The sequence below is a fragment of the Erpetoichthys calabaricus genome, chromosome 14 (genome assembly GCF_900747795.2).
Source record: "Erpetoichthys calabaricus chromosome 14, fErpCal1.3, whole genome shotgun sequence".
NCBI lineage: Eukaryota > Metazoa > Chordata > Cladistia > Polypteriformes > Polypteridae > Erpetoichthys > Erpetoichthys calabaricus.
In genome coordinates, this window is record NC_041407.2 from 99,653,580 (window position 1) to 99,678,236 (window position 24,657).

At 45.3% G+C, this 24,657-nt stretch overlaps 2 protein-coding genes across 2 annotated transcripts in view; both read right to left on the minus strand.

Annotated features, from left to right (window-relative positions):
• Positions 1-3,182: 3,182 nt before the first annotated feature.
• On the minus strand, positions 3,183-6,542 carry LOC114664637 (gap junction delta-3 protein-like). The gene is given in 3 exon segments (XM_028818825.2): positions 3,183-3,834; positions 3,836-4,517; positions 6,395-6,542. Coding segments are annotated over 2 exon segments (732 nt in total). The 5' UTR covers positions 4,388-4,517; positions 6,395-6,542; the 3' UTR covers positions 3,183-3,654.
• An 11,231-nt stretch (positions 6,543-17,773) lies between these two features.
• Positions 17,774-24,657, minus strand: part of top2a (DNA topoisomerase II alpha) — a 51,666-nt gene continuing 44,782 nt past the window's right edge. Inside the window, 5 exon segments of the mRNA XM_028818465.2 lie at positions 17,774-18,176; positions 18,320-18,567; positions 20,914-21,012; positions 21,262-21,317; positions 21,511-21,670. Coding sequence (XP_028674298.2) covers positions 18,045-18,176; positions 18,320-18,567; positions 20,914-21,012; positions 21,262-21,317; positions 21,511-21,670 — 695 coding nt within the window. The 3' untranslated portion in view covers positions 17,774-18,044.

Below are 24,657 nucleotides of genomic sequence, written 5' to 3' on the forward strand. Positions count from 1 at the left end.
ACCCTGTAGCGGTCTGGTACCGCTAAAATTCATACTGTCGAGAAGATGGCCATCGGACCTTACTCCTTCTTATGTTAACTAAGGTTGTCTTATTTTAATTTCTTATTTGTCTTTTATTCTTCTTTTCTTCATTATGTAAAGCACTTTGAGCTACTTTTTGTATGAAAATGTGCTATATAAATAAATGTTGTTGTTGTTGTTGTTGTTATTTAATTTTTATGGTGGAGATTCCAGGGACGCACCCGGCCTTGGCTGGACCCGCACATAATCACAAAAATGCAACCAGAAATAAAATCAATTAAATAATGTATTAAACACTAATACGCACTAAATAATCCCACCCAGTCCCCTTACAGCGATGTACAATAAATACACAAAAAACACTCAAGACGATGTCCTGTTGTGAATTTCCCATTGGGATTAGAGAAAAGCCAAGCAAAATGACACCTTTTATTGGCTAACTAGAAAGATTACAATATGCCAGCTTTCGAGGCCTCCAGGATCTCATGTTGAGCCGAGTAGGGAGCAGATCCCAAAAGAAACGAGGATGACATCTCGCCTGAAGAAGGGGCCTGAGTTGCCTCGAGAGCTGGCATATTGTGATCTTTCTAGTTAGCCAATAAAAGGTGTCATTTTGCTAAACATCGCACCATATCCATAATGGCTAACGCGGTACAACATCCTAAGACTGGAGTGCAAAATCAGGAGATAAAGAACATGTGCATTTTTTATTCAGATGGGTGTAACTGGCAGTTCTGAAGACAAGCAGAAACATAAAGAAGACAGAAAGTCATGGAGTCAGATAGTTTCTGTCCTATAAACTGACTGGCAGTGTGGAGGTGTTTGGGGGGCTGATTTTGAACTGGTGCCTTATACTGAGAGCCCCCAGCATTGCCTGGTAAGACATTTCAGCCTCTGGTCCTTTTTTCTGCTACTGGGCTGTCAGCCTGCGTTGGGTTGGCACCCTGCCCGGGATTGGTTCCTGCCTTGTGCCCTGTGTTGGCTGGGATTGGCTCCAGCAGACCCCCCGTGACCCTGTGTTCTGATTCAGCAGGTTGGGAAATGGATGGATGGGCTGTCAGTCCTTGCTGGTGTTTCTCTTGCTTTGAGCCACTAGGTGGCACCGTGGTATGAAGTTATAAAATAAACGAAAAGGGTGGGCGTCCACACTAAAGGGTCAGCCGGTGGGGTTCCAGAGTAGTGAAGGGTCTCTTCTTAACTAAAGGTTGTTGAGATTGGGCCAAGGCTGTGGTACTGTGGCTCCAAAGGGCAAGTGACAAAAAGGGGCACGTCACACCTTTCATTTTATTTTTTTGTCACTTGCCCTTTGGGGCCACCGTACTGTGGAACTGCATAAAGAACAAACTGGGACGCCCACGCTGAGTTTGAGATGTAAGACGTAAGGGGAGTAAGGAACACGCTGGGTTGTCATTTACTCTTCACAAATAAAGATGACATCTCGCCTGAAGCTGGGGCCCGAGTTGCTTGGAGAGCTGGCATATTGTAAGCCTTGTCGTTCATTTTGTTGGACTTCTCAGCACATTCAAAATGGCTGACACAGTACAACACCCTAGTACTACATACAGTGCATCAGGAAAGTATTCACAGCGCATCACTTTTTCCACATTTTGTTATGTTACAGCCTTAATCCAAAATGGATTCAATTCATTTTTTTCCTCAGAATTCTGCACACAACACCCCATAATAACAACGTGAAAAAAAGTTTACTTGAGGTTTTTGCAAATTTGTTAAAAATAAAAAAACTGAGAAATCCCATGTCCATAAGTACTCACAGCCTTTGCTCAATACTTTGTCGATGCCCCTTTGGCAGCAATTACAGCCTCAAGTCTTTTTGAATATGATGCCACAAGCTTGGCACACCTATCCTTGGCCAGTGTCGCCCATTCCTCTTTGCAGCACCTCTCAAGCTCCATCAGGTTGGATGGGAAGCGTCGGTGCACAGCCATTTTAAGATCTCTCCAGAGATGTTCAATCAGATTCAAGTCTGGGCCACTCAAGGACATTCACAGAGTTGTCCTGAAGCCACTCCTTTGATATCTTCGCTGTGTGCTTAGGGTCGTTGTCCTGCTGAAAGATGAACCGTCGCCCCAGTCTGAGGTCAAGAGCGCTCTGGAGCAGGTTTTCATCCAGGATGTCTCTGTACATTGCTGCAGTCATCTTTCCATTTATCCTGACTAGTCTCCCAGTCCCTGCCACTGAAAAACATCCCCACAGCATGATGCTGCCACCACCATGCTTCACTGTAGGGATGGTATTGGCCTGGTGATGAGCGGTGACTGGTTTCCTCCAAATGTGATGCCTGCCATTCACACCAAAGAGTTCAATCTTTGTCTCATCAGACCAGAGAATTTTCTTTCTCATGGTCTGAGAGTCCTTCAGGTGCCTTTTGGCAAACTCCAGGTGGGCTGCCATGTGCCTTTTACTAAGGAGTGGCTTCCGTCTGGCCACTCTACCATACAGGCCTGATTGGTGGATTTCTGCAGAGATGGTTGTCCTTCTGGAAGGTTCTCCTCTCTCCACAGAGGACCTCTGGAGCTCTGACAGAGTGACCATCGGGTTCTTGGTCACATCCCTGGACCCTGACTAAGGCCCTTCTCCCCCGATCGCTCAGTTTAGATGGCCGGCCAGCTCTAGATAGATAGATAGATAGATACTTTATTAATCCCAATGGGAAATTCACAAGAAAGAAGACTCTAGGAAGAGTCCTGGTGGTTTCGAACTTCTTCCACTTACGGATGATGGAGGCCACTGTGCTCATTGGGACCTTCAAAGCAGCAGAAATTTTTTCTGTAACCTTCCCCAGATTTGTGCCTCGAGACAATCCTCTCTCGGAGGTCTACAGACAATTCCTTTGACTTCATGCTTGGTTTGTGCTCTGACATGAACTGTCAACTGTGGGACCTTCTATAGACAGGTGTGTGCCTTTCCAAATCAGGTCCAGTCAACTGAATTTACCACAGGTGGACTCCAATGAAGCTGCAGAAACATCTCAAGGATGATCAGGGGAAACAGGAGGCACCTGAGCTCAATTTGGAGCTTCATGGCAAAGGCTGTGAATACTTATGGACATGTGCTTTCTCAATTTTTTTATTTTTAATGTGTAGAATTCTGAGGAAAAAAATGAATTGAATCCATTTTGGAATAAGGCTGTAACATAACAAAATGTGCAAAAAGTGATGCGCTGTGAATACTTTCTGGATGCACTGTAACAGTATGAAAATTATTCATATTTGTCAATCCTAAATTTTTCAAGCAATTGTTTTGCACTGTGGACTTCCCTGAACCTTCATTGGGTCTCTTCTTGCAATTTTGTATCTGCCTTTGTGCGGATACGACCGTGTGGAGACGTCAAGCCTGCCATATTAATGGATGTTCTTTTATTAATCAATCACAGCCATTACTTTGTTCTTTAGGTTCAGTTTTGTCCCAGCAAGAACGTCGTCCAGTTAAGCAGCAAACCAGGAAGAAGCAAAGGAAGTGGACAAGCGAGCAGGACGGGCGCAGAAGGGGCTCGGGTCAGGCTTGGCAGCTCTCCACCTCAACCCACTGGCATGAGCTGGCATCGGAGGTAAGCGTTTTCAGGAATGCTGAGCCTGTCGTTGGAATGGCGTTCCTCTCGGCAGGTGTTGCCCCTCACTGGTCTTGAGGGGTCTTTGTCTGGCTCTCCATGGTAAGCAGCTCGTCTGCGCCTGGCGTGCTGTGGGTCAGGGTGGACTGGTTGTGCCCCACTTGTTCCCTGCCGGATGCTTTCCACTTGCGGATGATGTACAAGACCTCGAGGAAACTGATCACCGAAGAGAACACCCCGACACCCAAAGTAGAAGCACAGAAATGCAGTTTTCTCATAGGAGCGTGCCAAGAAACAGTCCACATTGTGGGGACAGGGGTGTGCCGTGCAGATGTATATGGATTTCACCCTGAAGTCATATAAGTACCACTGGCCAACGAGGAAGCCAACCTCCACCAGCAGACGGACGATGACGTTGATAAGGTAGACGAGTCTCCTCCTTGAACGCTGCGTCTCTTGCCCAGCTAAGGCCTCCACCTCAGCGCCGTGCTGCACTGCGCTCTTAGTCAAAGCATACGTGACGAAGAGGATGACGGGAGTGGACAGGAGCACAACATGGAAGACACAGAAGCGATAGTGCGAGATGGTGGTGGCCCTGTTAAAGCACACCTCTCTACATCCAGTCATCTGGGTGTTGCAGGTGAACTCCGCGTATTCGTTTTCAAAGAGACTGGGAGTCACCGTGCCGACGAGGAGGAGGCGGAAGACCATAACGTGCAGCAGCCAAAGGCGGCCCAGAGCCGTCATGTCATTGTGGAGGCTCCTGAAGAGCTCCTGTAGAAAGTTCCACTCCGCCATGTCGCTGCTGTGCCCAGGAAGGCGAGGCCTGCTATGGACGGCTGGCACTTGGTGTTCGCACTGAGCCTGATGGGCACGGGGGTGCCAGGCGCTCCTTGTTTTCTTCTATACGTGGTCAGTGAGGGGGCACCTGGACAGAGGAATCAAAGAGAAAGGTCAGGCGTCACAAGCGGAGAGGCGCAGCTCATCCCAGTGGATGTAAGAAGACCTCAAACTTTATTCTGTTTTTGTTCTTTAAATTTAGGGCTTTTTGTTTTGAATTTTTAAAAAAGTCAGGGGGCTTTGCGCTTTGCTTGCCTTGCTAATCCCGCGGCTCACAGATTTGTGCAAAATCGGAACTGCGCGTGCCAACCTCTACCGACGGCTCACCAATCAAAACACAGCACTCGCTAGAGCCCGCCCCCTCGCGGCTGACGGCTTTCAATGACACTTCTTGCTTCATTTCATAGTTTGAGTGATGCGTGCAGAGCAGTTTAGGGATAGCGGGGGCAGCTCATCCCTATGGAAGATGATTTGTACCGAATTGTTAACTGCTCCGGAATGCAATGCTTATGCACTTGGTGCGTTTCATTTGGCCCAGCTTTATGGTGGCGTAATTAAATGACTTGTCAACTAAACGATCGGTTTGTTTCACTATGACACACAGCATTCCTGTCAGTTTCAGACTGCATTTTCATTCATGTCCTTTGATCGCATGTTGTATTACATTTCGTTCTGCGGCCACTCCGAGTGGACTGCGTCGCAATTCGAGACCACATGTTAATCCCACCAAACTAAACGTAATCGAGGACCAGTCAGCGTATAATGGTGGAGTAAAGGTTCATTATGGGAGGGTTTTCTTTTTATTCTTTGGGCTTTGAAACGTTTTTGGACAAAACTGAACCCTTTTACCGCTAAGTAGACAGGACTCTAACAGATCAAGGAAACGTGAACCGAGTCAGTGTGCCTGTATGCAGCGAGGGTCATTTCAAAAATTTGTTACCATCTGCTAATGGGTGCATATGGAAACTGGGAAATGTCTAAATATGAAAGCCCTCTTTGGGGAACCAAAATCGAGTACCCTATGGCGTCACTCTGAGGGACCATTTTGGCACCTTTTTCTTTTTAAAGAGTGCAGGTGGTCCCGTAATGATGGTTCGAGCCCGCGAGCCCTTCTGTAAGTCCTCCTCACGTGCGCCGCGCAGGTTATGAAGCGCAGCTCTAGTGGAGCCGTACATTGACCCTGGGCTAAGTTTAAGCAATAATTAAAGAAAATAACGAGTTACTTTTATTAAAAAGTCATGCTAGCCAATTTAAAGACCAACGTCAAAAGTGGATCTTTTGAAGAATGTCAAACTCACCAAACGTTTGGCGGCCCCATTTTGAAAACCATTTTTTAAGTTACCAGTTAACCCAGTGATCTCACCATCGTTTACGTGAAAGCGGGGACAACGCGCAGGACACAAGCTAACGGGACGGGACGCCGGCTGGAGAAGACCGCAGCTCGGTCACGTGTGCAGACAAACGGTCTTCTGAGACAGTGAAGCTAATCAGGGCGCATGAGCCTTGGCTTATTTCTGTGAGGAAAAAGTTTATTTATTTATTAATCTTATTAATTTCTATGAGGGAAAAAATGTTTTATTAACATTTCATTGCGATTCGGCGCTAGTGCGCATTAGCAGTAAGCGAACTCCTAAACGATGAAGAAACGAGCACGGACCGCTTACGCTACTTACGGCGGACCAGAGTCCACTAGACGTCAGTTTCTAGCGGCTTTCGCAGTGCGTAGGTGGGAAGGTCTTTTTTATGTGTTGCTGTCTTTCTTTATATTTCTTTCTTTGCGTAAAGTCGCTCGAGCGACTTTTAAAAAAACGCGAGGAACTGGCGACAGACTGCGCGAAATAAACAAGAGTCAGTTTGGTGTGTCTGAGGAGATGAGGCTACAGACTCGAAAGAAATAAGGCAACCCCCCCCCCTGCCCCCCAATTATTGAATCATCCTTCCCTTGAACCCTCGGCCAGCTCTCACCTGACTTCCTCGTGTTTCTTCCTTCGATCCCAGAGATTCTTTGCCAGTCCTTTTCTCCGAAGTTGTTTCTCCTCCCAAGCGCAGTTCCCCAATTTTATGTTTGCTCTTGGACGCCCTGCGCAGGCGCGCTGACAGCACAAGTTCAAGTTCGGTCCGGCCGGACGTCCGTTGCGCAATTCAAGGTGTTCCCGGTTTGGGAAAAAAAAAATCAATTTGATATCCTGGCTCTTATTTATTTATTTATTTATTTTAATCCGGTTGTTTTCTTGGTTTACGTGAATACTTAAGAACGAAAGTGCGTGACTGCGTTTTGTATTGCTTTTTTTTTTTTTTTTATAAAAACGCCTTTAGTAGTACAGTTACAAGACAAAAATGGCTGTAAAGAATAATATCAACGCGTAGACAGAAAAGACCAGTTAACGGATCTTATATCTCATTTTTGAAGCTTTAAAACAAAATAACGTCCAGCTATCTTCCTAACCAGTTTATCCTTTATCAGGGATCACACACACACGGGGCAACTCCGCATCGCCATTCCACGTAGAAAGCAAAAAAACAAACAAACAAACAAAGCCTTAAATGCAGTTGAAGTGACGGCCCAGCCCTTCGTTTCCTAAACCCGTTTCGCTCCCTTCCTCTCTTTCGGTGCTCCTCACAATGGCTTCCCACAGCCGACTTTCCTCCGCCCGCTTAACATCTGCAGCGTTTCTGGCATCAACTTAGCAGGCTTTAAAAACTCAACCAGAATTTAACAAAAGTGACACACGAAAGTCCACAAGATAATGAAAGTGTTTGAACTCCTCTGTCAGGCCGTCACAAAGCATTTTATAAAAGTAAAGAGGTCGACATGAAAGGCGCCATATAAGACAGACAGCTATGCGGATTCACAAAGTCTTCAGCCGCCTTCCTTGTTTTCTCACATTTTGTTTTTTGCAGCCCTGGGCTGAAATCATTCAAATTCCTTTTGTTTCCTTCATCAAGCGACACTCAGAATGGGAAAGCTGAAGCAGGACGTCACTTCAGCCATTTTTCTAAGTTTATTAAAAATCAGAACCTTAAACATCAGACCGGCACGAGTGTTCAGGCCCTTCATGCTGTTGATCATCGGTGAGATGTTTGGACTCCTCCTGTGCTCACGTCGTGATGATTGTCTGTGATGTAAGATTATTTTAAAAGTAAGTGAGAAAAGAATGGGAAGTCAAACTCGTGCTAAAATTGAACACATCGCAACATGGTTTGAATAGAGACAAGAGTTTTATGGCCGGGTGTGAGGATTGTTTGAGTCTCTCGGACTGACACAGACACCCCGACTACAGACCCACATTGTATGGAAAAACTCACCAGAAACTTGAAAAGACTTTGTTGGACACTCATCTTATCCAAAGATCTTCACCATACATTGTTCTCCTCTCTTGTTAAAGGAATCTTAGCCTGAAAGAAGTTTATTCATTTGTTACATTTAAGATTTCTCACTTAAAGATTTACCAATGTTGTTATTTGTCCTGGTGTGCCTATAAACACAGGGGACTCCAGTGACTGTATGACATCTCGCCAGAAGAAGGGACCTGAGTTGCCTTGAAAGTTTGCATATTGTAATATTTCTAGTTAGCCAATGAAAGGGCTTATTTTGCTTGATTTCTCACTGCATTTTAAAAATAAATAAATACATAAAGACACATTTACAAATGACATGGTGGACAGGCGTACAGCTTGTGGTGTCGCAACTCACTTTTAAGCCTTGTAAACGCCATAGCAGATGGACTGGCACCCAATCTGGGAATGATAGATAGATAGATAGATAGATAGATAGATAGATAGATAGATAGATAATGAAAGGCACTATATAATAGATAGATGTGAAAGGCACTATATAATAGATAGTGCTCAACCCTGAATGGACCCCAGTCCAGCTCTGTCCTTCCATTATAGCCTCCCTTCCAGGTCAGGGCCCATGCTGTACTTCCGGGTCGGGATGCCAGTCCATCCTATATGGCCCTCACAATAGACAGACTGAGAGATATGGATATACATTTTAAAAATAAATAAATACATAAAGACACATTTACAAACGACATGGTGGACAGGCGTACGGCTCGTGGTGTCGCAACTCACTTTTAAGTCTTGTAAACGCCATAGCAGATGGACTGGCACCTGATCTGGGAATGAGAGATAGATAGATAGATAGATAGATATAGATATGAAAGGCACTATATGATATATAGATAGATAGATATAGATATGAAAGGCACTATATGATATATAGATAGATATAGATATGAAAGGCACTATATGATCTATAAGGCACTATATGATATATAGATAGATAGATATAGATATGAAAGGCACTATATGATATATAGATAGATAGATATAGATATGAAAGGCACTATATGATATATAGATAGATATAGATATGAAAGGCACTATATGATATATAGATAGATAGATAGATAGATATAGATATGAAAGGCACTATATGATATATAGATAGATAGATAGATATAGATATGAAAGGCACTATATGATATATAGATAGATAGATAGATAGCTTTATTAATCCCAAGGGGAAATTCCCATACTCCAGCAGCAACATACTGATAAAAAACAATATTAAATTAAAGAGTGATAACAATGCAGGTATAACAGACAATAACTTTGTATAATGTTAATGTTTACCCCCCCGGATGGAATTGAAGAGTCGCATAGTGTGATGGATGAATGGTCTCCTCAGTGTGTCAGTGGAGCAGGACGGTGACAGCAGTCTGTCGCTGAAGCTGCTCCTCTCTCTGGAGATGATCCTGTTCAGTGGATTCTCCATGATTGACAGGAGTGGGGGGGTGGTGGGGTAGATGGGGGTTATGTCCGTTATGGAAGGACAGCTGGGATGAGGAAATAATGGATGGACTGGGGCACACGGCCTATAAAGAAAGGTTAGTGCCCCCCAGTTCATTAGGTGGCTGCCCCCAGGCCTACATTTAATGTTTAGTTGGGTCCCTTCCTCCGGGGCCGCTGCCAGAATTTTACTTCACTGGTCTATGGCGCTTCACTCCGGGCTGGTGGTGTTTCCTGGCTGTAATTCTATGAGACCAGAGGAACTCAGATATACAAAAGACCACCGTACCTCGCTGAAGCAGGGGGGTGCGGTGATGTTCAGATAGATAGATAGATAGATAGATACTTTATTAATCCCAATGGGAAATTCATGGCTGGTGACTCCTTCACAGTCAGATTTACAAATATATAAACTCAAAAGAGTCGCTTATTCACTATTCAGTTGACAGCCTGGCCCTGCACATTGACTACATGGTGAGGCGCATGTTTGGCTAAGAACGAACGTTACGTTTCTAGCGCCGCGAGGAGAGCGCAGAGAGCGCATTTGCTCCTCACCCTCCGAGTGTTGTTGCAATTCCACAATTCATACTCATTTAATACAAATAAAAGTATTGACTGCTGTACAAATAAAAAACGTATTTCAGTTTTGATCAGGTCCCATTTTTTTTATAAAACTGAAAACCGTTTATGGTCTTACCTTTATTTGTAAATGAAGTCCGTGTGCCTATCCTTCTCCGCGAAAATGTCCGTCATTTTCTTGTACAAGTCCTCCTTATTTTCCTTTAGTTTTAAAAATCTTAATCTTCCATTTTGGCAGTCAGTCGGAACAAAAAATAAAAAATAAACGGCCCGCTGCAGTACCCTTGACTTTCTGATATCGCTAACTTATTGGCGCCGAGCGTCTGCGTAGAACAACAGGAGAGACGAGTACCTGTTGGACTCACATGCGCCTCCTTCAGGGCGGTACGGTACTGTCTGCCTCACCCTGTGCCTTTTCACTGCGGTTTTATGTCCGATCAGAAAGACTAAATATGTCACACACATTCATTAAAGATATTAGAAAGTCAGGGTGTATAATAAATGTGTCTGCACACTTTATATCGGCGACATACAGAGAGACAGCGACAGGCACGCGCCACTCGCACGAGTGAGGAGAGCGCAGTCCAAGGAGATGGGAGGCTCGTCGCTGCGCACCTCGTGTGTCTCCCATGTATTTAAACAGGAAATGCGCCAATTCAGCGATTTTGACTTGTAGCCGTACTACAGTCAGTAAGAACTGCGTCTCCCAGCAGTCCATGCCGGGGCTGTCAGGGTCAAAGGTTGTCAAATGAGGTTAAAGGAGGGCAGGCGGCCAAAAGGAAAAAAACTAATAAAGTTGTTTTGTTTTTGCACGTTGTGTGTTGCGTTTATCTGTCGTACTGCCTGCTGTTAATTGAGCCTTAGCTAATCATCGTGTCCTGGAGTGTATTCGTCTGTCTACCTGTGTACTGAGGACTGTGTTTTCCTTCACCCTTTCAACACACAGATCGCAGGACTTAACTTCGTCACCTCTCATTCCATCCGGTTTGGTTTTTACATGGACTTTGCTGTGTGGTGTTTGTATTTATTTGTTAAATGTAATATCGCCGAAGGGGTCGGGGTGGTATTATTGTTTCCTTTTAGTTGATTTAATTCCATTATATTCTTAATTGTTTAATGTTTCCAGTGCGCTTCATCTGGTCCCAGTTGCGAGTGTGTGTGGGTCGATCTAAGACTGGGGACTTCCCTGCGATCTCCTCTATTAAAATAAATAAATCCCCGTCATTTTTGACGGTATGAATCTTAGCGGCCCTTGCCCGTTACAGACTATAAAAATGATCAAAGTTATTGGAATACTACAGAAAACAAATTTATAGCACAGACCAGTGGACACATTTATTTTATATTATTATTTTTTTACTTTTCGTGATGACAGACCCCCCTGACCGCACGTCCCTGCCCTGAAGAGGTCGGCGTCTGCTGGAGGAGTAAAGGAAGAAGGACATACGAATGGATTGATTGTGGTCATCTGATTGAAAGAGCCAGTAAAAGGAAGTGTATAGAATAAAGCACTCTTAATTTGAACCCAGGACTGAGTTGGCAGAATCGAGTCTGAGGTTTGGGGTCCACTGGGCACCCCCTACTGGCCACACCCTCCTTGTTTTCTTTAATTTTGCCACCCAATGTGCCACCCTACTGGCAGAGACTGTAAAGTTTGCAGGAGTGAACCCCTTGGGTTTTAGACTCAGGTCTGCGTTGCATTTATCATGAAAGGCGCTGTATTTAAGCTTTAGTGTCTACAAGTGTATCTGATCTCAAACCAGTGGAAGTTCATCTGGCAATGAAACAACAGAAGGAACTCAGCAAGAGCCGAGATTGTAACTGAGACCACCGCCTAATGACCACGAGTGGCAACAGCGATATAGCGCCATGCATCACGTGTGACCCCGAGCAAGGCGACAGCTGCTTCTTCTGGACTTGGCCATGTTAGGGCAGTAAGCCACTCTGGCAGTGCCATCTTAATGCATTGGCACAGGGGGCATCAACTGGGGTCATCAGGAGCATTGGGGCCCACGAGGCTTCAGTTCTGTTATAAAAACAAGGATCCCAGCACCCTACTTTGCCTGGGGGGCTTATGATGCTGGTAAGACAGACTGTGGTCGGGTCAATTTATTTGGACGCTCAGATTACTTGAGGCGCGCCACCAGTTCAAGTAGTCCGACAAGTCTGAGGTACCAAACAAACAGGGTGGGCTTGAACACTGAATACAGAGAAAATCTGCAGAGGCGTCTGAATGAATCTGAGCCGGGGGTCTTCATCAATTCAAAAGGCGTTGGTCAGCTGATCTGTGAAAGGAACTTGAAAATTTAGCTGTGCCACGTGCTGAATGAGACGGCAGCCCTACAACTGAAACACGCAGAGAAACCTCGTTAACCTGAAAGCCCAAAACTGGGTATTTGGTCCAACAGGTGGCGCCTGCAGCTTCTCACCGGAGCCTTCACCGTCTCCAAGGAGGAGCAACAAACAGAGAAGGCACCACTGAACCAAAGGTCCTGGGGTCAGAAAAGCCACACAGGGTCAGGACAGAGGATGACGAAGGTAGAGAGGAGCCGACCGCCCGGATGTAAACTGGCCGCCCCTGCCATTCTACTATGCGTTGATGGCCACCGCTGCCTCTGTTGGACTTGACGACCGTCAGCAGGCAGGAAATTCCACCAACTTGAAGCCACAGCGCCCCATCCATCAGACCTTAAAACGCGGAGGGCAGCCATCTTGTAAACTTGACAGCGAGGTGACCAACCGGCCAGCAAATGTGAAGAGAACGCGTTTAACTTGAGCGGCACGTCCCCAAACACCACCTGTAAATGACATCGTCTGTCCGCAGTGCCACAGCTCCACGACGTCACAACAGTTTTAGTGAGCAGAGTCCTGCTGCAGACCCGTGTGTCTGAGGACCCCGTGATGCCACTAGAGATCTACACTGGCAATCGGAAGGTTGCCGGTTCGAATCCCATAAATGCCAATAGGGACTCTGCTGTGTTAGGCCCTTAACCTGCAATTGCTGAACGCTTTAAGTAGTGAGAAAAGTGCTATAGAAATGCAAAGAATTATTATTATTATTAAGGGGCCTGCAGCTGGAGGTGTGAGGTGAAGAGTCTTGACGGAGGAGGGATCAGCGAGTCCATCGCTTTAGAGGATAACCGTTACGTGTGCACGTCAAAGCCGACATGGACGGCGAGCAGAAATTAAGAAATGGTGCTGACCTTTGCTAGCAAAGCCAAATATCATCAATGAAGACGTGTGCGGCGTCAGCCATAAACGGAGTGTTCAGTGATTTTTTTGTACCGTAAGCAGAAAGGAGTCACATTGTGTGCTTTAAATCGGCTAATACTGACGAGTGTCCTCATGTTAAACATGCAGCAACGAACATCGAGATGAGAAGACCGAGACAAACAAACATCAACAGCAGCTATGCCAGTTTATTACACAAAGGCAGATCATCCATCTGTACCTCGGGAAGCAGAGCGTCACAAGGCGTTGTCCTTACAAGAACTACAAAGTCTGACCCCACGACGCCAGCGCTCACGTCCCCGGCATTGGGCTTCCAGCCGATTTCAGTCGCCTCCATCTTAGATAGTAGGGCCTGTTCACCCATCTGAAATCATCGAAACAAACCGAGAGCTCAAGATGGAACTCTAAACTCCCACACAATAATTACGTGTTAAAAAATAAAGAACCTGCGGCCATCTTAATTCAATTTCTGAAAGGACGTAAGAGCCTGAGTGAGGGTCTTGGCCGCAGTGGGCCGAATAGGTCTGGGCACCATACCCCCAAAATGCAAATTCCAGCTCTTCCTGGGAAATTCCCAGGCAGGATATGAGAGACACACACAATCAAGTCTCCCACAGCATCTCCCACTCAGGGGGCACCTATAGGACGAGCCCGGACCACCTCAGCTGGCTCTTCTCAATCCAGAGGAGCAGCGACTCTACTCCGATGTTCCCCCAAAGTGTAACCCTGTGAAGAAGCCGCTTGTACTCGCGCCGAGGGTAACGAAGGAGAGCTCAGGACCACCGGCCAGGAGAGGGGTGCAGATGGACTGGCAATACGGAGGGGCTTTGTCTCCTGCAGAACAGCTGCCACCATCCCAGTCCACCCGTCGATCTCGCCTTCTCCTTTTCCATCACTTGCTCTTCCACTATCGGCAGCTGGACAGAGCAGTCCGCTCTCCACCCCCCCCCCCCCCCCGAACCGGGGGGCTGCAGATCCACAACTCCAAATGTGCGCCGAAGGTCACAGGCAGAGGAAACTGAGGACATCAGCATCTGCATTAGGCAGCCCGCCAGGTAGACCCCCTGATATCCTGTCCAGGAAAATGGGCCTCGTGACCAGCGAATGACTTCAGTTCCAAAGCTCAGGGCCAGCAGCCTTTAGTTTTCCGTTTATGATGTGCACTGACCTTCCCCGAAGGACCTAAAACAATAACTTTGGTAACAAAGAAAAGTGCGAGTGCATGACTGGAGACTGGAGACTGAAACACGTGGATTACGGGATGCGAGTTTAACTCCATTTGTTGTTTTTTCTTTTTTAACGGTCGTTTGTTTGTAGTAAACTGCTGGTCACCATGGCCTTCTATTATCTCCTAAAATGTTGAAACGAAGATTCAAAATTTTGCTCAATCTTAAGTGCGGACCTGTAGATGGGGTAACAAAAAAGTAAAAACACACCACTGAGAATTCAAGAAGAGCAAATGGAGATTTCACTTTCACGCCTCAGTAAACCTGAAATGATCGGAGAGGAGGCTGCGCAGCACCCAGCAGCTCACCGCGTGTCGACTTCCTATTACTGTCCACTCGGAAATGCCGAACCCAAACAACGCGTCAGACACACAGACCACGCTCACCGCTGGAAGTGGCAGGAAGATCGAGAAATGAAGCGAACGTCACCCACCGTGCGTCACGGACCTCTTCAACTGCTTTCACATTTTCTGTTTCTCCAAGTCAGTGAGGCTTCGCTTACCTCAAAACACCCAGCAAGTCACAGAAACCCGATTTCCAAAGTGCCACGTAAACACTTACCCAGGCTCCTCCGGCCAGTAACTCGGTGGGTTTATCGGTGGTCAGTTTCTCTGTGAATAACCCGATTGATTCTGTGCCCGGCTTACCGTTCAGGATGATGGCGCTCGTCTCCGCCTCACACAATCATCACCAGAAGGCTTCTCACCTGAAATGAAGGAGTCTCAGGATAGGCAAACAGAATCTATAATTTGATTGCAATAAAATAACCATAATAATAACACGGACTCAACCCAATACGGCCAAATTGAGCCGAGCCCCGAACAGTTCACAACCCAAAACCTATAAATATCATTTCTTATCAATCTGACCTCGTTCAAATGGGCTCATCTTCTCCGACTCCCCTCTACTCCTGTCCGGCCGATACCTCGAGTTCCCATGGGAATCCTTAACATCTCCTGACTTCACCCTGCAGCTGGCCCTGGTACTTTCACGGTCTAGTCTTCATTTCTACTTTCTGATTTTGCTTATTTCTTTCACTGGCCGAGGCCTCGATTCCACATATCGGTTTCCTCTCGTCATTTCCTTTTCTAAGAAGCCTTACTGACTGTGTTGTTATAACGGTGGCCTGAAGCTAAGCTTTAATCTAAAAAGAAATATGGCATGTGCTTTTATTCAATTACTGTATTTACTTGGCAATCCTGACTTGCATTAGTACCTACACTAAGGTTAATGTTTATATATTTGTCTAGATTTAATTATGCTAATACAGGAATACACTAATTTTACTTTCCATACATCACATCATCTTCCTTTGCTGTTTCGCTGTCTCACTATTCCAGCTGGCTTCTTATGTGCCTACCAGGGCCATTATTTCTATACTACAGAAAGAGTCCGTTTTGACAACGTGAAGATGAAACGGGCGCGAGTGGAATAGTAATAAGCACCACAAACCTGATATTGGTGTATTGAATCAGAATGTGTAATCAGGCCTCAAAGCTGTAGTCGAAATCGCCTTTTAGGCCTCTAGAGCTTTAACCGAAGTCGCCTTTCTCTTTGAATTTTCGTGACCGTAAATCCGACGCCTGCCGCGATGTCGGTCTCGTAAGGTTTTTCGGGCAGCTGCGCAGAAGGCGACTGCGTATTCGGCTTCGGACAGACGTGAGTGAGTGAGTAGGCTGGCGAATTCTATATAAGATTATGTCAGTGGTGTTGTTCCTCAGCTTCCCAACCTTGAGCACAGGTGTCCATGTTTTTCCCTTTCTTCTGTCCTCTGGTAGTTTCTGTGCGTCATTCTTGTCCTGTTCTCTTCTTCCTCTTATACTGGTGATTTTCCTTTTTTTTTTTACTAGAAAATGCAATAGGACTGATTTTTTTAGTTAACCATTTGCTTGACCTCTCTTATTTGCTTATCATTCTAATTTATGCTTAATCTAACGTTTTAGAAGCGGCTATTTGCTAATATGCTATTTATGCCTAATGTAAAAAATTTTTCCTTCTATACTTTCAGCAGCCACAACACTGAGTTCCAGATGCAGATCTTCAGGTGATTACTTTATTCCTTCTCCTGGCTGAAGTCTCGACATTTCAGAAATTGCTAAATTGATGTCAAGGAGGTAAAGACACAGCACTAAACTCGAGAGCGGAAGGGCGACGTGTGCTCCACAGTCCGAGTAACACCACACTGAGGGAACAATGTCTGCGTTGGCATCGCTACTCCAGCAGCACTGGGGGGTAAGGAGCCCACATACTGGTATGCCAGTCCTTTAAAGTGCAAGGTGGCAGAGCCAAACAGATGAGAGTGCGCAGCCTGCAAGCTGGTAATACAAATTAATAAAGCCGTCTGTTTGACTAAACATATTTATAAAACACAAAATGACGACAAATATCAAGCTTATTTTCAAACTGACAGTAGCCAATGATAGATAAGGCACTATATGATAAATATGAAAGGCACTATATGAGATAGATACCTTATTAATCCCAAGGGGAAATTCACATACTCCAGCAGCAATGGAAACACTTAACTCATTTTTTGTGCGGTTTAATGACATTGGAGCGATTTTAACGCCAGGAGAGTATTTACAGTACGTGTGTAAAGTAAGTGCTGTGTATCAATACCCCGGATATCCAACTTCAGCAGGTTACTCGCCTCAATCCGGTTGCGGTGCGCATCTTTCAGTTCCGTTTTTCTTGCCCTGTCCGTGTCTTTCATGTCGCTGTACGTTTTCGTCAAACACACGACGTGACACTGGGACCCCAGACGTTTCTAGTGCGCCAACAGGACGACACTGGGTTGGTTTTTGAGGATGAAAAACGAGCCGTGTCAGTGGTTTTGGATTTCGCTGCCATTCGTGGCTAACGTTTTCGAGACGAGACTTGTGGCGAGGGTGCAGACGTCTGGCCCTGCAAGACTAAACTGACTGTGCCGCTCTCGTGGCGCTTTACCGCACAGGCTCTCTTGTCCCTGGACAAATGGACCAATCGCTCGCCCCTACAAGAGAAGATGTGCATCATGGGGACCTTAAAACACACACACACACACAAGACAGCCGCCAAGTCTCCGGGGTGCACACTCCACGCCACAAACACCGGTGGTCTCCAAGACCACTGCTGCGGCAGCAAAAAGAAACAAATGACAAACTGTAGTCTTAAACAAACCAAAATCTGTTTTATTTCAAGTAAAAGGAACAGAAATAGAATCCTAAAAAACAAGAACAGTAAATATTTACACTACAGACAGAACAGACATGAAGACATACAAAAGGACACAACACAACAGAAAATGCAAATGTAAAAGTAGCGAACCCCCCCCATATTGCAAAGAGGTAAAATGGGGAGCAGTAATGTACAATGGGTGGGGGGGGTCAGAGAATATTAAGTGCCGAGAGGCCGTGTCTAAAAGAGCCGCATTAAAAACAATCAGAACACCCCGGCTTGACGGCCAAAGCCCCCTTGGAGCGCACAGGTGGACGCACCCAAACACCAACAAGTTAAAAACACTTCATTTGGGGGGGGGGGGGGTGGCGGGATTTGAAAAAATCCAAACTGAAGAAACAAAAAGGGTCCTAAAAATGAACACTAAACCTCACAAACGGGGGGCAGAGGCAGCGGGTGACGGTCAGCCCAGGCGAGTCTGCTCAGCAAAGCCCCCCCAGATCAGCTTGAAATTCATGTTGTAAAAAGTCTTCTGTTTAAACTTCGAGTTCCTGGCAAACCAAACCGCAACAAACTGAACAAACAAATCCAATAAAGTTCAACAATCAAGTGGGGGTGCAGGACAACTACTCCTCCTCCTCATCAGAGGAATCAAAGTTATATCTGACGACCTTCTTCTCTCGGCGCTCACGGGCTCGAGGTGCCACAGGCTCACAGTCGATGTCAACGTTAAAGCTTTCATCATCCTGCTTGAACTTCTACAGAGAGAGACAGACAGACATCGTTACTTAAAATATCCAAAAAATAAAAATGAAACCCCAGACGTCTACAGAGGGAAGAGACTCGAGGACCAAAGCAGCCAAGTCACACACATCGGCACGTTCAGGAGACAACAACAAACCTTGGAGGTGAGCCTGGACGCAAGGTCTTCTCCCTCATCTTCAGATGAAGAGGGCTTCCTCTTACGGACCAGCTTGGGTTTAGCTGCAGTGGTCTTCTTGGAGACCACCTTGGCTTTCTTTTCCACACTGGCCTTCTCAACCTCTGAGTCATTTGAACTGGACGCTGCAGTTGCCGCCGTCTTCTCTGCAGTTTTTGAAGTCCCCTTCATCTTTGTCAGGGCTGTCGATATCAAGGGCTGCTTGTCATCTTTGGAGAGAAAATAAAAATCAGCAATGCGCCCGCCTGATGACAAAGTGCTGAAACATTCTGAAGACCACTGCAAACATGCATTGTAATCACACTGGTGTCATGTTAAGTACTTCAATTCTGAATCTAAAATTCACGCCTATTGAACTGAGAACTAAACTACTGAAGACACTCGATGTGTGTGTGTGTGTGTGTGTGTGTATCTGCTCCTGCTCCACATTACAATCTCTCCAGACAAGCTTGACGATCTAATTACACTGAAAAAGTAAGTTTAGAAAGTGTATGAGAACAACCTGGACATTCAGCCAACAAAACTCGCCAGTCCAAACCAATGAATTCCTCTAAAATAACAACATCAGGCTGAGCTCTGAAGGTCCTCCTGTCCACCACACGACTCAGTCACTCATTTCACGTGTCTGTGGCTCTCTGTGTGAAGAACAACTTCCTGATGTTTGTGTGAAATTTACCGTCGAGTTCCTCAAGAACACAGGGACACAGTTGGAAACTTATCTTAAAAGTCACCGTCTTGATCTACTGGACCAATTCTCTTCATAATTTTAAACACTTCAGTCAGGTCTCCTCTTCATCTCCTTAAGGCTCAGCTCTTTTAATCTTTCCTCATAACTCATCCCCTGTAGTCCTCTAATCAGCCTCGTCGCTCTTCTCTGGACCTTCTCTAGTGCTGTTATGTCCTTTTTGTAGCCTGGAGACCCAAACTGCACACAGGACTCCAGATGAGGCCTCACAAGTGTGTTATAAAGCTGGAGCAGAACCTCCTGTGACTTGTACTCCACACATCAAGGTGCTATATAACTTGACATTCTGTTATCTTTCTTAATGGCTTCTGAACACTGTTGGGAAGTCGATAGCTTAGAGTCCACTACGACTCCTAAATCTTTCTCACAGGGTGGCCTCTCGATTTTCCGACCTCACATTTTTACTTCCTATGTGTAATTCTTTCCATTTACTGACATTTCATCTGCCACAAATCTGCCCAAGTGCCTGTGTGACGATTCAATGGATTCGAGATTATCTGGTAGTCTGCCCATCTTGGTGGTATCCGCACACTTTACCAGCTTATTACTTTCTTTTATATGAAGTATTGTAATTTTCCAAATATTCGATGTCGAGATTTTGAAGAATCAATGCTTTACACCTCCCCGAGCCCTAAAACACCGTTTATAAACACGGTAACGTGAGTACACTTTCACTCCGGTCAACCAAATTTTGCACACAAGCATTAGGTACAAAATGTAGATTTCTATCAAGTTTTTGGCTATTTCCATTAACCAGAGTAAAGTGGCGCTTTACCTTTTATTCATGCAGCAGCAGAGTCCGATTTATTCAACTTTACTTTTATAATAATTGTTCAATATATTATTAACTTGATTGATTTGTTGTTGATGGTTCTTTAATGTACATAATATAAAAATAATCATTGTCTTGTGGTTTACTCCTCAAATATCTGTCCCTATATCTGAGTATACAAGAAAGTCGGGTTGGTACCACTGCCGATTTTTATTTATATTTTTATCCAAATCATTTACAGTTATATATTACAAATAGCAGCGGTCCCAGGACTGCTCCCTGCTGGACACCTCACATCATCACCCAATTTCCTTTGTCTGAGCCCATGTTGTAACCACCCACACCCAACACTAACTGAACTCGATCTCTGCGGTGGGCTGGCGTCCTGCCCGGGGTTTGTTTCCTGCCTTGCGCCCTGTGTTACTTGGGATTGGCTCCAGCAGACCCCCTTGACCCTATAGTTAGAATATAGCGGGTTGGATAATGGATGGAGAACTTGATCTACTGGCCACATGGCCTGCAACGCCCGCTCAGGAATCAGAGCAGCTCATCAGCAATTAGTGCCAATGGCACGTCTGCGGTCATTAAGGGCGAACCTCCGTAAATAACAGCAACTTTTACAAACTCACTTGGTGGGACTGTGATGTGGGGAAACGAGAGGAACAACAATTGGTACCAGCATGTCCTGGGGTGGGGGGTCAGAATGCAAAATTAGGCTGATGTGCTTCAGGTCTGTCTGCTGGCTTGGCAGTGGTGTGGTGGGCTGCCCATAGCCTCAGTCAATGTGGTCTTCCCTTTCAAATGTGGACGCAGGCCCCTCAGAACATCTGCCCGTTTGAGGGTCAACAGCAAGCATTGTGGTTCATGCACAAACTACCCTCTAGAGGTGGTCTGGCCACATTTCAGATCAACTTTGAAAAGCAAGCTTGGATACGTCAATACAAAGTTAAAATTATAACTGAAAATTTATGAAATGCAACCTGCTAATTTGCGCTGTTAGCAGGAGTGTAAAGTTTCAGGCCATTTTCTGATGTTTACCTGCAGCCTTCTTTTTGGGCGCTGGCTTTTTACCAAGCGTCTTCTTGCCCGCCGTTTTCTGAACAGGTGGCACTGCTGGTACTTCAGTTTTTTCTTGCACTAGAAGAATGAAACAGACACGTTGAATTACGACGAGTACTTTGAAAGTAAAATAAGAACATTCCAGAATTTGGTAACCACACACAACATGAATTTTAAATTAAGCCAGCCACCATCTCACTGGCCAAGGTCACTTGTGCCATCTGGCAGCAGCATTCGGCCACTAATCTAATTACTGGGTTCAGTTATGGGACCTTCTATCACCAACCATTCTTTATCAAACTGAAGGTTTAGCTGCCAAAAACTTACCGCTTTCCTCCACAATTTCGGCCAATGGAGAAGATTCCTTAACTGGCTGCTTCTTCCTAAAGGCAGAAAACAAGTTGTGACAAAAAAAAAACAAACAAACCCTCAATGAGGCCCCCAATACCAAAAGGGCTCCTTATTTTGTACTAAATATCACAGGCAGTCACTGAAAGGATTTAAATCTTAACCCGACTCCATGATAGAACAGAGTGAAAACGGCCAAATAAACTCGGACAGCACGGCGCTACTCACTTGGGCTTTGGTTTAGAGAATTGTGGAGGGGAGTCTGGAGAGTTAATGGGCACAAAGTCGTCGTCGTCGTCATCATCATCATCTTCGTTACTCTCTTTCTCTTTGTTAACGGTTTCAAACTCCTCATCGCTGGAGTCGATTGTCAGCTTCGCTTTTGCAGCTGTAAGTGAAGAAACACATCTTATGATGCACAGACTCGAGGGCCGAAGCTGGAAAGCGCCGATGCCAAAAATCAATAAAGGAGGGCATTTCTAGAAGTGTGCACAATTTACTTCAAGGCACGAGGGTCCAAGAGCACAAAAGCTTCCAATCACCCGCTTAAGTCTTTCAGCTCCACAGACCAGCACTGGAAGTGATCAGCTGTTAGCGTCGATGCACAAATTGAGAAACATCAAGTTACTGTGGATATGATGAGCAAGAGGACGATGACACCGCACTTATATAGTGCTTTACATCAGGAAAGGGAGCCACCAAAGTGCAGCATCCAGCACGACGACGCAACAGCAGCCATTTTGAATCAGTACGCTTGTCACGCATCAGCTGATAGGTAGTGATGGGGTGAGGGAGTCAGAGATGGGGATATTAGGAGGACCGAATGACCAGACCACGATGGACAATTTAGTAAAGAATAGGGTGTGCCTGACTAAAGAAACCCAGGGGGTCTTTAATGACCACAGAGAGTTAGGACCTCAATTTTCCATCTCATCTGAAGGACAGTGCCATTTTTTACAGGACAGTGTCCCCGTCACTGCATTGGGGTCCCCACTCATACAACAGGGTAAGCACCTCCTGCTGGCCACACCATTACCTCTTCCAACAGCAACCCAAGCTTTTCCTGGGTGGTCTCCCATCCAAGTACTGGCTGGGCCCCAACACGAAGAGCTTCATATGGATTACCTGTTCAGTTCTGAAGGGCAGGTGGCATGGCTGCTGGCGAGAGTCGCTATGAACCAGTCAGTCACCACGCTTCTATTTATTACTCTTTTGCAGTAAATTCCTGTTGCATCTGAAACATGCGCAAGAACGAGGCTTTGCAATCCGACGGTCTCCCCACGCAGGTTACAGATATGGTGTCAGTATCAGTGAATCCAAACCGGAAGAGCATTTCTGATTGTTTAGAAATTAAACCTGTGTGTGTATATACAGGTAAAACTCCGTTACAACAATGTATTTTTATGGTCCTGACAGTTTCCCCATATGACACGGGTCTATAGAAATCTCGTTACTATGACGGACATTCAGCAGATACTTTCATTACAATGAAGTGCCCAAAAGACCTTGAAATGCCTGAATGAATCATCTGCAGAGCAGTTAGTTCTGTGGCCGCAGCTCAGTTGTGCACAATAACCCCCAAATAGAAACACTGTAAAAAAAAACAAAAAAAACAAAAAACACCTTTCCTCATACTGTATTTTTTTTTTTTTGCCTTTTTTGTTTCCTGTGGTTTTCAGTGATACCTTTTTCTCATCGCTCGTCAACATTTTAAAAACATCCATTGGAATTTAGCTTGTTGTAACCCTCCTATAGAAACGGCAGACACGAAAAAACGATAACAGTTCATATTGGGGGGGGGGGGGGGGGAACCTTACATTTTTGCAGCTCTCGATTGTGGCAAAAAGAAAAAAAAAAAAAAAAGACGTTGCCAGTGAATTCGGAATTTCGCCATCGACGCTGTCAAAAAATCTCGGGTTGCAAACGTATGTGAACTGCTGCATTCGAAGACATCAAAAAGCAGTTTATGTGGTTCAGTGACGCTCGTTCAAGAAACATTCCTATTAATGTGGCACTCATTCAAGAAAATGTGAGGTTTCTAAACCGTCCTGGGATGTCCGTCAATGGGACAACACACTGAAGAGCGTCCCAAAGTCCGATCTCTGCGTCTACGGAAGACCATTTATCTGTTGTCGCGGCAACAGCAGGCTCAAAGCTATGCTGCGTCTCTCTTATAGCGCGACCCCGATCTTTTATGATTTGCTTCCGTGTCGCTTGACTGCAGCGCTACAAAGCCTGTGTTTGCCCCGACCCGGCAATGGACAAAATCTTCCACAGACACTGCAATCGCACTTCAGCGTGACGTTCCTGTTGGGGAGTGGGGGTCTCAAAAGAGTTCAGAAACCTCACAACATGAAGAAGAAAAGGATGATTCGGCTCCTGATTGATAACTGCTGCCCACAACATGCTTCCACATTTAGATAATGTTCGCGTTCAATCCCTCTCATCCAATTGTTCAACAGTGCTTCAGCCACTGGATTTGGGCGTCATTTGCACCCTGAAAAAGTGTATCATCACAAGGAAATGCGGAGAGAAATTCTCATCAGCATAACTTGTAGGCAGGAGGAGATTAAAATGAACGCGAAAGAAGCTACTGCAGACGGCAGGGCGCAACCTAAAGAAAGCACTAAAGTAACAAACACAGAATCTCATTACAACAAAATATTTTTTAGGTCCCTGGGAGTTCGTTGTAACGGAATTTTACACACACACACATTATCTATATATATATATATATATATATATATATATATACACACATATATATACACACATATACGCACCCCGGCTGGCAAGAAGGTCTGAGACTCAAGTAGATTCTTAGCTGCTTAAATCACAAACCTAACACTAACTTCTTCTGGACTCCATTGCTGTTCCTTTACACGATTCTGAATCGTGTTCTTGTCTCATGATTTTTATGTAATCAGGACCACTAACTTCTGTGTGCAATAATACATTTCTTAACCCCTTGAAACTGGCAGGTTGGTTTTCAGGCCAGCTGCAGAGTGGTACATAGCCGAAAAGCCAGTATAATGGACCATCTATCTATCATCATAACTCTGCTGGCCTGAATAATGGCCTACGCACATCTGTAACGCTACACTACTCTCTAAATCTGAAAGTCTGCTGCTGTGGAGACATTTTCAACAAGCCGCTACACCTCTCTGCCATCATAAGCTGTCTGGGCAGAACACCGGCCTTTGCTATATTAGACTAAGCACATAATAATACACCTGTAAGAGCTTAGAAAGTTACACATATTAGTGTTTGCTTAATGTGAACAGAATATACTTTCTTTCATAGCTATAGATTATGGTATCCCCTTTCACCCCCCCCATAAGTTAACATGAGATAGATCCTTCTTAGTTACAGTGT